Raw genomic sequence first — 15106 nt, 5'->3', positions numbered from 1 at the left:
TATTGCTTGCCAAAGGAAAGCGTTTACAAGATGAAGGCGGCAAAAATGATTCGACATAATGAAAGCAAAACATTTTTGAGTTAGCAAGAGAAGTTTGGGCCCTGGAGCCAAGTAGTTTTGTAATTGGATCAGTTTTCAGGCAGATGCAAATATATGTACATAAAGGTCAAATTAATATCTATAATTTGATTGAGTACTTATGCAAAATATACCAGCAATTTCATGAAGTTACAATAAAACCATGTTAAGAAAAATGTTTTTCAAGCAAATGTCTATTTTCATCAGTCTACTGCATTTATCTTAATATTGAATATCAATATGTAATCGATAAATAAGATAATATGATTTGATTGTGCCTTAATTTGCCATAATAAATGACTTGTTTATACTGCTCTCTTAGGGGCCCCAGGAAACAAGAAAGTCGTTATTTTTGTAGATGATCTAAACATGCCCAAATTGGATCGTTATGGTTCCCAGCCTCCGATTGAGTTACTTCGACAGTACCAAGACTTTGGAGGGTTCTATGACAGAGAGAAATTTTTCTGGAAAGAAATTCAGGTAAATTGAATATATAGCCTTTCCTTACAGTGTGTTTCAATATGTACGCTTGAGTTAGACACCACTTGAATTTAGAGTACGTACTGTATATCAGTGTTATTCAACTGGAGAGCCTTCTGTTTGGCCCGTCAAGCTGTCCATCAGCTGTCCTTCATTACAAAAGCTGAAATTACAGATACGCAAGATTGAAAGCAGTGCTGCCAACCAGGCTTCTTTTCTGCCCAATTGGGCAGCTTTTTATTCTGTTTCATTCCGTAAGACCACAACAGACACACCCCCCCCAACCCTATCAGGTATTAATAGGATTTTTTTTTTTTTTTGCTGGAAAATAGACCAACAGAAGTAGATATTTTGAGTGATAATAATAAAGAGAAAGATGCAGAAATCATCACTTTAAATTTTATTTTTAATTTTGTCCTGAACAACAGACGGGCGGGTGTAGGTTTTGTTTTGCCCGTTTCAACGACCCTGTCCCTGCGGCCTGTTTGCTATCTTGGTCTAAACACACTGAACTTGCAGTGTGTTAATTTGCCTTTGGCCAGTTTATCTACATTTTGTAAGCAACCCTAACCAGCAGCATGTTATTTATTACAGTAACGTAAAAGTGCCTTTAAACACATTTAACTGCGTTTCAAAGGTGACCAGATGGTTCCATGTTCACTCGGACAGTTCAGGTTTTACAGACAACTATCATCACAATACACTGGGGGTGATGGGAGTCTGTGAAATCTGAAATGGCTGTAACTGTCCTGATGAACATGGGGCAGTCTGGTCACCCTATCAATACATGTAAGCAGATTGCTATGATTGCAGATTAAGTACTTTTATAAGGCGTTACTAGTGAGACCAGATCATGATATAAAGGGTATACTGTAATAATAATAGTAAAATCAGTTACGGAAACAACTAAATTGACTTTCCAAGTCCTTACTTTCAAAAAAGTAAAAATGAAGTAGAATGAAGAACAAGAAAACGAGAGATCAACATTTTAATAAGTGACAAGTCTTTATTAATGTTAAAACAATTATGAATAGTGATTGTAATAAAGTTGTCCAGAATAAAAAATGTTTTTCATTATAAGTTTAATAAAGATTATTAAAATGTTTCAAACCCGTTTGCATGCAGTTTCTACATTCTGGACGAAGCAAAACAAGTAAATTAAACCAATTTTACTACTAACATGTTTCTCATTTGTAATCAAGATACACAAATGGCTTAACAGGGATCAATTGAATTCTTAAAGGAGAAGAAATATTCGGGTACAAACACAGAAAAACAGCAACCATAAATACAGAGTCTCGGGGGAAACATAACAACACACATTTGACTAAACTACAAAATAAAATAACTTCTCTATAATGCACGTATAGTGAAGCAAAAATGTAACTTTCCGTGAATTAACCATGCATAAAGCAAAAAAAAAAAAAAGGTAACATTACCATTCGTGGATCATTTTAATTAGCAGTTTTTAAACTATAAATCAACTGGCTAAATGGCGGTCGGGAGTTCCGTTCTAAGCGACAGACAAGGCTGAAGTGAAGCTGAAGCGTCTCGTTTCCCGGAGAAAGCTGCAGCTCCTCTCGCAGCAAAAAAGTAAATGCATTAGGAAAGATAACCACGTAATAGGCCTAATATTTATTTAGTTATTAAACGAATGCTGAATAAGATGTCTGGGTTATAATGTGCCAGCGCAGCTTTTTTTCAGTTCAGATACTGTATCAAAGGGAGAGACAGAAACGTAAGTTAGACTGAGAAGTTGTTTATAGTTTGAACAACACCAGTACTGTATTCACTGTAGAACTATTGCATGAATCACTAGTATAGGGAATTGGGGGACATGCTGTAGGCGCGTTATATCTGTGGTGCTTTATAATCAAGAGCCTTATAGCGAGGGAGCACTATATAATAATATACATTGGTGAGCCTTCTTGGCCAGGCGTTATTGCAAATGAGAATTTGTTCTCAAGTATTTCAGGTGAATGTTTAGTAATTAAACACATAAAACACAATTTTAAAAAAGTGAGATTGCAAATAGTGTAGTTGCTATTTGTTTACAATGGGGAATGACATCAGAGGTGATTATGACATCACAATTTATGCTACTGGTTGGGTGGGCTTTGGACAGGTTTTCAGGAAGAAGTGGGCAGGTTTTTGTAAAAGTAGTTGGCAGCCCTGATTGAAAGGTAGCTGCTATGTACAGGGCATTTATGTCCCCTAACAAGCAGGGTTTTTTTTTTTGGCAACACACCATAATACAGGAACAAGTGATCACTGCACTTTATCTGGTAATAATCCTTCTCCTTCCTTGTTTACAACTCACTCTGTATGCAAGCTGCCCTCAAATCAATACACTTTAGTTTATATTCACTCTGTATGCACATTAATTCCTATTAATATCAATACATTCCATAACCTAACAGTGAATACTATGTTACAGTTTACTGTTATTTAAAAATAATTGCTGTGTTAATTTAGTTTGACAGTTAGTTTATTAACGTTAGTTTGTTTGTTATTTTATTATTATAGTTTATTAACATACACTTGCCTATTACTTTTCTGTTACTTATTCAGTTCATTTCATATGTTGATGCACGTACGTCATGACAAGTAATACATATTTATTTATTCATTGATTCATATTGTGTCTGGTGGTCAACTCTGTCTTAAAGAAAACTTTGCCTAAGACAACACTTTGCTTGCTTCCCGAGATGTGTTCTGTTAGCCAGAGACTACTGTACCACTGACATATATTGCGCATAAACATATGAAGCATGATTTCCAGAACTACATAAAGTTGTAATACTGGTTAGTGACCTCCCGTTTTATATTATGCATGGATTTATCCTGTGTTGTGGTATAGCTACGTGGCTGTAATTGCACATTAAGTGGCATAACTGCATGGTTGAGGGTATGTTGTGCTGGATTTGTTATGCTGCTGTATATTAACAATACTTTGGAAACTGGGTCAGGGTTTCGTGTAGCATGTGCTTACAGCATGTTGTTTTTTTCTGGCTAATCTTTATAGAATGAAGCACATGCACTGTGTTTAATCCTAGGACAAATAGATACAGAATTACCCTGAGGATGTTTATGTTGAGGTTTATAATTAAATATGGTCTAGAGTCAGACTCCGGGGTTTAAATTAATTACATGCTATGATTTTTACTTTATGCTTCTACAGTTGTTCTCTGGGGACAGATACAATATACAGACATATCCAGGTCCATATACTATACATTCTACTTCAGAAAACTAATACAGTCACATTGCACCCATTTTTCTATGCTACCCCAACTGATTACTGGATCGCATATACTACTAAGCCTGGTACATGGGATATTTTTAATACATCGAAACTTATTTAAATAGAAAAATAGCAATCAAATAATTGTGGCTCCTTTACATCTTTCTTCTGATCTTTTGCAAAGTTGTTCAAACCAGTCTTATTTGCTACCATCAAATCTCCCCCTGCAAAATAAATTATCTGCTTTATTTATTTATTTTACCACTTATTACTTTTTAGAAGGATTATTCCAGGTGACAAGAAGAAATAAGGTAATATGAATGTGGAATTGGGAACATCCATAAAGAACAACTGCTATAGATGTGTCTCGGCAAAGTAATATAAATGATAAATAATTTAAAGTCAGGAGAGCATCTTGTCACAAGTAATTATTAAATAGTTAAAAAAAGAAAAAAGAAAAAAAAGAAAAATACAAAACCAAAAGGTAACGCTTAAGCTAGGTGAATATTTTGAAGATGATGTGTTCCAGAATGATTTAGGGTAACATTTTCCAACGCTGCATTACATGGTGACATACTGACTGCAGTCAGGTAGTGGATATGAAAATGTTAATTAAACCCATATATCTAGAAAGATTTTTAAATGATATTTGTAGGTATATTAAATATAGGTCAGTAGGTAGATGTGTAAATGTCCAAGCAGTCTGTTAGTTAGAAGTTGTGTTAATTGATCCTATTGTATAGCGTGGGCTATTTATGGTGTTGCTATAGAAACATTATTCACCACAGAACAATCAAACCTGGCAGATGGGTACACCATACGATGGGCAACACAATTTGTGGAAACCGCCATGGGTCATAAGTAGGGGTGAGACGATACACAAAGATCACGATACGATACGTATCACGATACACAAGCCACGATACGATACGTATCACGATACACAAGCCACGATACGATACGTATCACGATACTAATGAAAAACTCATCTCTACTTGACGGACTTGAAAATAATTACAATTTCCATTCTAGAGACACAGATTCAGTTCAAAATAAATTATATTAATTTCCCACAAAGTAGTAAACCACTAGTTTGAATTTAAAGACAAAGCAACTAGAGCAACTAGAGTTCCTGGGATATCCATTTTAGCTGAATTAACCAAATCTCCTTACCACATTTCTGAGAGAGGAAAAAAATACTAAGCAATGTGTTTGATAACTATTAAAGTACAAACTTTGTTCACATATTTCTTTAGAAAAATCTAAATATGAAGTTTTTCAGTATTCAGTTGTGATGTCTAATCTATAACAATTTCAATATTTTTAAAAAGTACATTAGCGTTTTTGCTTGCATCATACTTAAATTTAACTCAATAGATAATAATAATAATAATAATAATAATAATAATAATAATAATAATAATAATATACCATACATTTTTCACTAAGTATTTGTATTTTTGAAGTTAAGGTTGAGTATATAATTTTATTTTGTATACTATTCTACACTTTGCTGTTTTTAAATGTGGTTAGAAATCATTTTAATTATTAGATTAAAATTAATGATAAAATTAGCATTAAATAAGTATTTTTCATCAGGATTAACACATTTCTTTAAAGAAAGTAACATATTCAAAGTTCATAAAAACATTATTAGGGAGTACTGAAAGGTGAGCAAATATAAAATAAAACTCGAACGAAATGCAATGTTTTGTCATCTATAATAAATAGCTTTATAGGAAACAGGAAATGTTTCCACAAAAAATGTCAATTCTTATCACCTATCCTGCCTCACAAATGACAGACTTTCCTCACAAGTGACAGACTATATATTAAAAAATCATTTACACCGGATTATGATTAGGACGCATTAAAAGGAGCGCAATACATTAAAACTCGTAAAACGAAAAAGAAAAACATATAGCTATCTACAGTGTCTTGCAAAAGTATTCAGACCCCTGACCAATTCTCTCATATTAATGAATTACAAATGGTACATTGAAATTTCTTTCTGTTTGATATTTTATTTTAAAACACTGAAACTCAAAATCAATTATTTTAAGGTGACATTGGTTTTATGTTGGGAAATATTTTTAAGAAAAATAAAAAACTGAAATATCTTGCTTGCATAAGTATTCAACCCTTGTGCTGTGGAAGCTCCCAGTTTACACCGATGAAAGAAATTGCTCTAACGAGGACACAATTACCTTACCATTGGCCTCCACCTGTGAACCATTAAAGTTGCTGTCACATTTTCTGGATAAAAACCCCACTGTTGAAGGATCATTGGTCAGGCTGTGAATCTGAAGGAAAATGAAGACCAAAGTGCATTCTACAGAAGTTAGAGATAAAGTAATACAAATGCATAGATTAGGGAAAGGGTACAAAGTAATATCCAAGTGTTTGGATATCCCAGTGAGCACAGTTGGATCAATAATCAGGAAGTGGAAGCTGCATCACACCACCTAGACACTGCCAAGAAAAGGCTGTCCCTCAAAACTCAGCGCTCAAACAAGAAGGAGACTTGTGAGAGAAGCCACAGAGAGGCCAACAATCACTTTGAAGGAGCTACAGAGTTCAGTGGCTGGGAGTGGAGTAATGGTGCACCAGTCAACCATATCAAGAGCTCTGCATAACGCTGGCCTGTATGGGAGGGTGGCAAGAAAGAAGCCGTTACTCAAAAAGTACCATCGGAAAGCACGTCTGGAGTTTGCCAGAAAGCATGAGAGTAACCCAGCTGCGATGTGGGAGAAGGTTTTGTGGTCAGATGAGACCAAGATAGAGCTTTTTGGCCAAAACTCAAAGCGCTATGAGTGGCGCAAACCTAACACTGCCCATGCCTCAAGACACACCATCCCTGCAGTGAAGTATGGTGGTGGCAGCATCATGCTGTGGGGATGCTTCTCAAAAAACTGAAGCTTGGGAAGAAATTCACCTTTCAGCAGGACAATGATCCTAAGCACAAGGCCAAAGCAACATTGGAGTGGCTCAAGAACAAAAAGGTGAATGTCCTACAGTGGCCCAGTCAAAGTCCTGATCTCAATCCTATTGGCAATCTGTGGCAACCTGAGCAACCTGGAGCAAATCTGCCAAGAAGAATGAGCCAGAATCACTCTGACACTGTGTGCAAAGCTGGTACATACTTACCCCAAAAGACTTAAAGCTGTTATTGCAGCGAAAGGTAGCTCTACCAAATATTAATGTGTGGGGGTTGAATACTTATGCAAGCAAGATATTTCAGTTTTTTTATTTTTCTTTAAAATATTTCCCAACATAAAACCAATGTCACAATAATTGATTTTGAGTTTCAGTGTTTTAAAATAAAATATCAAACAGAATGAAATTTCAATGTACCATTTGTAATTCAGTAACATGAGAGAATTGGTCAGGGGTCTGAATACTTTTGCAAGGCACTGTATTTATATGACATAAAATGTTCTCTCACAAAAAGAGACAAAGAAATATATAGCATTTGAATACAAAAACTAGTAATTTTAGTAAAATTACAGTCATAGCAGCGAGTTTCTACAGACACTGCTCGCTTCCTGATTCCTCCCTTGATTCCTCTGTCCATTATTATTATTATTATTATTATTATTATTATTATTATTATTATTATTATTAATGTTTTTATCTAAGTTTCATTTTTTTCTCTAAATTTGGATTAACTTTTTACGTTTTTGTCCATTGTAAGCGATTCATTGATACACAATGAATCGACTCTCCCCTAGTCATAAGGTGGTTTGTAGCAAACACATGTTATTGTGTTAGCTGCTTAATATGGCCACCATCTATTAAGGGCTTTCATCTATTAAATGATTTTAGAAATGGCAGAACACAACATTTCTACAGGAACATTTAACAGAGTTTTTTTTTCAGCCTGAAAAGTCCACAAAAATATCCATTTCATATAATTACCATTTTTTTTCTTTTAAAGGTTCAAAATGTACAAATAGATTGGTTTTATTAATTGTGTTTTATTTAATGTTGAATGTTTTGTTGAATGTTTTTTGAAATAATAATTGTAAAGTACATTTCAGAATACAAACTAAACTTCAACAATATGTTCACTTTTCCCAACAAAGTTTCTTATAAAAAATACTCTAACTCCTCCAACATGCAACTGCTTTGTGTCCTCCTGGTGTTATAGAATTATTTTTGTTTTCCCACCCATTCAGAAAATCTACCCTTGTACTCATTGCTAGATCTTTAAAAAAAGTCCATATACACTCTATGTGTATATGTAAGTTATAAATATGTGTGTGTCCTATAGTTAAAAACTTGAACCGCTTATCATAGTGCAGAGAAAATATGTTTAGGGAATACAGAACTATCTTACAGACAGAAAGGTATCTGAGGGGTTAGTCAAAGAGCATTCTGTCAGTGATCTCTCAGATATTTTTCTTTCAAATACCATCTGGACTCTTCAATAACAAAATTGTATTTTAATGTTCAAGCAAACAGGCATCAAGGGACACCTTTGGTAACTCTTTAGTCTTTGATTGTCATGGCATTTCTTTTTTCAAACCATACGGTTCTGTTTGTCAATGTATTTCTGTTTAGCCCCTCAGCTACAGAGAAAACAACTTGAGATTGCCGAAGGAAGTAAAAAATATATTCCATAAAGTAAAAGTTTGTTAGAACATAATAACATAAGAAAGTTTACAAACGAGAGGCGGCCATTCAGCCCATCTTGCTCGTTTGGTTGTTAGTAGCTTAATGATCCCAGAATCTCATCAAGCAGCTTCTTGAAGGATCCCAGGGTGTCAGCTTCAACAACATTACTGGGGAGTTGGTTCCAGACCCTCACAATTCTCTGTGTAAAAAAGTGCCTCCTGTTTTCTGTTCTGAATGCCCCTTTATCTAATCTCCATTTGTGACCCCTGGTCCTTGTTTCTTTTTTCAGGTCAAAGAAGTCCCCTGGGTCAACATTGTCTATACCTTTTAGGATTTTGAATGTTTGAATCAGATCGCCGCTTAGTCTTCTTTGTTCAAGACTGAATAGATTTAATTCTTTTAGCCTGTCTGCATACGACATGCCTTTTAAACCCGGGATAATTCTTGTTGCTCTTCTTTGCACTCTTTCTAGAGCAACAATATCCTTTTTGTAACGAGGTGACCAGAACTGAACACAATATTCTAGGTGTTAGAATGAAGCAGTCCTCTATTTTGAAGACATACTGAACTATGCACCAAATACAAATTGCACAGTCCCTGATATTTAAATGTCAAAGGGTAGTAAGACTAACAACACAGGGGGTATTGACATTTGAGTTGCTACAGTACAATCCCTTTATTTCCTACAAGACATCTGTATATAAGGGGATTTCTTGAGATATACCCGTGACAATTATAGCTGGCAGAAATAAATCACAAATAAATCACAAAAACTGCTGCCAGTATATTTTTGACAGAATGTAATTCCTAGCACTCTGTTTGTAAAGTGTCTTATCGTGTCTATATATATATATATATATATATATATATATATATATATATATATATATATATATATATTTATATATTTTTTTTATTTTTTATTTTATTCCTTCAGGATGTAACCATCGCAGCTGCCTGCGCTCCTCCCGGTGGTGGTCGCAATCCAGTAACTCCTCGTTTTATTAGACACTTCAGCATGCTGTGTCTGCCAACACCCTCCGAGCACAGCCTAAAACAAATCTTTCAGGTCAGCTCATATGCTCCTTAATATCAAAAAGAAAAAGTAATTCAGTTTCTTTCTGCATCCAGCTACGCCATATTTATTTTCTTTAAAATGGTTAAAATGATGTTAATATGATTAACTTGAATTCTCATTTCATTTATGAATGATTTATGATTTACCATTGCTAACTGTATGCTAATAAAGCGTTAAATATGCTACATATTCTTAAAGCATTCTCCAGGAGCTTATTAATGAAAGAGGAGCTGCTGTAATGCAACATAATGAGGGTGGAGGAATTTAAGTGGATATGAGTTTACAGCCGCTCATCCAGATGCACTGATTTACTTGTTTTATTAATGTTTACTGGTTGACTGTATTTGAATTTGGCATTATTTGAGAGGGGATCAGTAACAATATTACTAAAGCTAATAAGAGATAAGAACATTTACTTTCAAGCAATGCTTATCACTCCTTTGACATATTAAAAATGCAGTACAGGATTTACATCTCTAAGGAATAAAAGAAAAGAAGAAAAAAGTGTATATTAGACGTGTACTGTACAAATTATCCATGGGTCATTTTATTTATTTTAAGAACTGTTATCCATCAGTAATCATGTAAGAACATGTTTTTTTTTTTTTTTCTGCAGTTGCATTTTTACCAGTTACTGATATGTTGTTTTTTTTTTACACAGGCCATCCTAAATGGGTTCTTAACAGAATTTCCAAATGCTGTAAAGCAGACTGCTGCAAGTATTGTGGGTGCTGCAGTTGAAATTTACCGCAGGATGAGCATTGATCTTCTTCCTACACCAGCAAAGTCCCATTATGTGTTCAATTTACGTGATTTATCAAAGTGTGTGCAGGGTAAGGTTCTTCAAACCAATAACCATACAGCTCATAGTGATATTTTTAAAAAGCAGTTCTGCAACCGGTTCTATGTTCTACCTTTGAATGATCAGCTCAAGCAAGCGTGTGTGTTTTCCAGGTGACATTACTCATTTTAAAATGTTTTCTGTATGCACATATTCTCAGGAATTCTTCAGTGTGAGCCAGGCTCTGTGAGAGACCAAAAGCAAATATTCCGACTTTTTTGCCATGAATGCCAAAGAGTTTTCCATGATCGCCTAATCAACAATGAAGACAAAAGCTATTTTAATTCAATGATATCCGAGATGGCCGGTAAGATTTTTTTGAACACATATACACTAAATTTTCTATTGTCCGTTTTCCATGTGAGAGATGCTTGGAAAAGTAGTTGGCTTCTACTTGGCCATTACGGTATCTGCCCATACTTGCAATGGCCCATCATTGAAATTGTATAGTTTACAAAAGCAAGTAAGAGGTAAGTAAATTGCCCCAACTAGAGATGGTTACTGCATCTCTAGTTGGGGCAAATTTAAGGATGAGATGTTACTGAAGTAATGGTTCAAACAAATGCCAGTAATTAATATCATATTAACAGCTAGAAGATTTTTGTTGCATACGTTACTGATTGGTAATATTTATCTTTTTTTTTTTTAATTTAGGCAAATATTTTGGATTTCAGATTGAGCCGTCATACTTTGTAACTAAGCCCATCATTTTTGGAGACTTCATGAAGGTAATTTCCATTTAAGAAAATACATTAATTGAGCAGCTTCGACATTAGACTGGCTGCTAAGCATTGGGTATGTTCATTTTGTTAAACAGACCACCTGACAAATTGATTACTAATAACCTATATAAATAAAATCAGGACAAAACTATTGAGTGTTAATATGTTTCAACAGAGGTTGTATTTTTATTTTGTATTAATGTACGTCTCGTTTCACACCAAAGTAGTTCTAATCGGAGTCTAGCAACCATTTATCAAGTGTGTGTTACATACTTGATAAATGTTAAAGCCCCTTTAATTCTGAAATTCTTTTTATTTTTTATAATTTTTCATTTTATTTTTCACAAATTTCAATACTAGTTTTATCCACTAGAAATGTTGTTTTATTTTGTTTTATTAAAGATACACATTAACTCAAATAGGTATATATAAATAAAAACAAAGTATACATCATGTTTTAACTATATCCATATTTTTTATGAAACATTATCGTTTTTTTTATTATTATTATTTTAACATAAACAGACCTAGCACAGAAAAATAATTTAGTTACCATATTAGCGGCAGTAACAGGAATGCACGTGAAGTCCCCCACTATTTTTAATTAACTGCCTATTTACAGTAAGTACTGCCCACGCCCTCTATAAAAATATAAAAATACTTTTATTACTGCACAATGGAAATCAAATCAGCATGAAGGATATTAAATCAACAAACACAATTTTTTTTTGCGTATTTTGGAATGTTGTACAATTCAGCATTAACTCAAAAAGCAGGTTACTGAAAGAAAATGTGGATATTTTTCGCATGTATTCATAAGGAGCTTCAATCTAGCACAAATATTCAAATTAAGAATTAAACACAAGCATACAACAGAACTCTACTTTTTGTTTTTTCATGGTTTGTCATCTGTCACTTACAACAGGGTACATGAGGCAAGAAATCCTGGTATTGGATAAGCTGGCATTCTGGCACCTGAGCCCAAACAGAATGTCAATAATATCTACAGAGCCATCAAAATTATTCTTAACTGCATCTTTCACGCTGTCGCTTAGTTTCATATACCACAAAATAAATTAATGTATTTCCACTTTCCTCAGCAGTGGCACGTTCACAATACATTCCTTCAACATATTTTTATCCACTGATGCCCAAGTGGCTTTCTCCAGTGGATTAAACAGTTGGCCAAGAGAAGTCAGGAGAAATTATTTGCAGTGTTGTTTAATTTTTATGCGCGGTTTAAGCCTTGATAACTACGATTGCAAGTACGGTATTTATTTCAAGTATTTTTTGTGTAAACCTCCCAATTTAAAAATGTCATACTATGTTTGCTTTATAATAATTTTTCATTTTATTTAATTTAGTATTTGCATTTCATTTCATTTTGTTTTATATGTTGCATTTCGTTTTATTTCGTGCTATTTCATATTTGCGAAAAACACATAGTATGACTATCATGCCAAAATGTAATTGGTTACATTTTGCCAGTGGATTATTAATTCTAACATAAAACCTTTCATAATGTCAGGAACAGCAGCTAACATTGTATTAGCTAAGATGGTGTTGTGAGTTTTTTGGAAATGGATAGATGCAGTTCAATTTAGAGATTTGTTTCAGGGACCACCAAGGATTTACTTGTTTACCACATCTCTGCTTTAGGGCATTTCAGACCAGAAATAATGTTGTTGAGAAAATGTACCCTAATTAAGAATATTAAATCATAATATTGTTAATGTTATGATAATAATGTAATTATGAAACTGCTTCAATCTGCAAGTAATTGATATTGAAAATGTTATATGCATGTCACACGCACTGCTGGATATGTTACCCTTTATGATTGACATATATTCAATAGTCTGAGTAGTAAATAGTAAGAAGACCAAATCATTTTTTAACGTGCACCGTGAGTGTTATATACAGGATGTAAGTCTGTAGTATACTTAGAAGCATATTATGTGTGTGTTATATACAGAAGGTGTGCATTATAATAAAGATAAAAAAGCAACCAGAGGAAGCTCAGTCATGCATGATACACAGGATGTGTGGTTTGAGAGTCATCCAAATAAGTCAACCTTTTTGTAATTACTTGTAGTTTGCAAGAAATACCCATACTCAAGGCTATTATTACTGAATTCAAAATGTAGTTTGATCCTGTGTTGCTGTCGTAATTCAGTGGATACCAGATCATGAAAGAAAGACAATACAAAATTGTGTCAAAGACAACCAACAAACATGATGTAGAGATTCAAAACATTTAGACATGAAGGAAAGACACGTTGTCTTTTACGGCCTAGCTCTCTGTTTCAATATCTTTTTAATAAACGTCAAATTTTGTTTGTAAAAAAATTACAAATAAATAATAATTGTCAATGTTGCTTAAATTACAGGTTGGGGTAGATAAAGCTGACCGCATCTATGAAGATTTGACTGATATAGGCAAGATAAAATCTGTTCTTCAAGACTACCTAGATGATTACAATATGACCAATTCCAAAGAAACAAAGCTGGTATTTTTCCAGGATGCTGTGGAGCATGTTTCAAGGTAAATATACTGTTAACTCACTTGTGAACTTTTACTTCTACCCACTTACAATCATCGCATGTCCTCTGTGGAGTCTTCATCCAGTTGTTTGATTTGTACAAACCGGAGACAAGTTACTATTTCTGTTGTGGTTACTGTATTGCTGCTGGCAGCAAACACTATTCCTTTATTTGCTATACTAAATTTAAATAGATAGATTGAACATATAGAACAGCGAGGAAGCAGACTTAGTGTACATTGACAGACAACATTCAGAGGACGTGTACAAGAAATAGATGGGTGTGTACTAGAACTGAGATTTTCTTTCATCAAGCAGAAAAAATGTAAAATACATACGTGAATACTGTATTTTCCGGTGGATTGATTTGGAACAGAGATTAAACATAGTTTGAATGATAACATTCGAGGTGCTTTATCAGAGATTAAGGACCTCATATTGACCAATCACGTTAAAGGAAATCTCTCTCTCTCTCTCTCTCTCTCTCTCTCTCTCTCTCTCTCTCTCTCTCTCTCTCTCATTATTATTATTATTATTATTATTATTATTGTTATTATTATTTATTTATTTATTTATTTATTTATTTATTTATTTTTTAGCAGAATGTTGTTTTGTAATGAAGAAAATATGACAACTTTTGTAAAATTTAAAATAAGGATAGGCTGTTATGGCCTGTATTCATCAAAGTGTCTGTCCCAAAATCCCTTATTAAGGATGGTTTTCCGACAATTGTCTGACTGTTTTTGATACATCAAAGCCTTATTTACTGTTTCCGACTGCCTTGGGACATCATTTAATTAGAAAATGCACATAACAAGCTTGTAAACAAAACACTCACAGCTCACATCCAGGTGTTTTGTAAAGGTTTATGTCCAGGTTGCAATCATTGCAATGTATAAGTAGTCGGCTATTGTATGTTGCAGTGGAATTAGAGAAAGAGGAAAATCCTTTTTTTTGCCCCCCCCCCCCCCCCTCCTTTTTTTTATTTTTAGGAAAGCCTATATTTAAACTTTTATTATATTTATGTCAACATTGTGAGATACATATCTTTACCTTTTATGATGCTTTGGGAGTAGAGCTCTCTTTCACCACTGATATTGTGGAATATCTGCTCTATTAAAGTACCAAACTCAGTCTGCAGCTTTACTGTGTTGGAATTTACGAATAGGTGGGAGGGGCTTTAACTGTCCCACTTTCAGCATCTAGCAATACCAAAACCTTTTCCATGATACATATTACATATGCATGATAAACCATATCCTTAACTTAAAAGAAATAAAAACAAAATAAAACAATATTGAAACTACATCTTTAAAATATTACATTGTATGCAGGTTATCCTTTTCACAAAAAAGTAAACAAACATGTATACATGTATACAACATGCTGCTGGTTCATTTCTCTAGCTGGGGAGTGGGTGAGAACCAGACCTATACAAAACTGCCTGGACAGAGCACTAAAACAACGTATTGAAAACTGCACCACACAATTATTATTATTATT

The 15106-nt window shown here is 33.9% G+C and overlaps 1 protein-coding gene across 1 annotated transcript in view; it reads left to right on the top strand.

Moving 5' to 3' along the window:
* Nucleotides 1-15106, top strand: part of dnah6 (dynein, axonemal, heavy chain 6) — a 170510-nt gene that overhangs the window by 80692 nt on the left and 74712 nt on the right. The window contains exons 40-45 of the mRNA XM_059003180.1: nucleotides 401-558; nucleotides 9357-9488; nucleotides 10159-10330; nucleotides 10499-10645; nucleotides 10993-11066; nucleotides 13451-13605. Of these exons, the coding sequence (XP_058859163.1) occupies nucleotides 401-558; nucleotides 9357-9488; nucleotides 10159-10330; nucleotides 10499-10645; nucleotides 10993-11066; nucleotides 13451-13605 (838 nt within the window). The remainder of the gene's footprint in view (nucleotides 1-400; nucleotides 559-9356; nucleotides 9489-10158; nucleotides 10331-10498; nucleotides 10646-10992; nucleotides 11067-13450; nucleotides 13606-15106) is intronic.

This window comes from Acipenser ruthenus, chromosome 2, assembly GCF_902713425.1.
Source record: "Acipenser ruthenus chromosome 2, fAciRut3.2 maternal haplotype, whole genome shotgun sequence".
In the NCBI taxonomy this organism is placed as follows: domain Eukaryota; kingdom Metazoa; phylum Chordata; class Actinopteri; order Acipenseriformes; family Acipenseridae; genus Acipenser; species Acipenser ruthenus.
The sequence above is the reverse complement of the archived record's forward strand: the minus strand, read 5'-3'. Positions and strand labels throughout refer to the sequence as shown.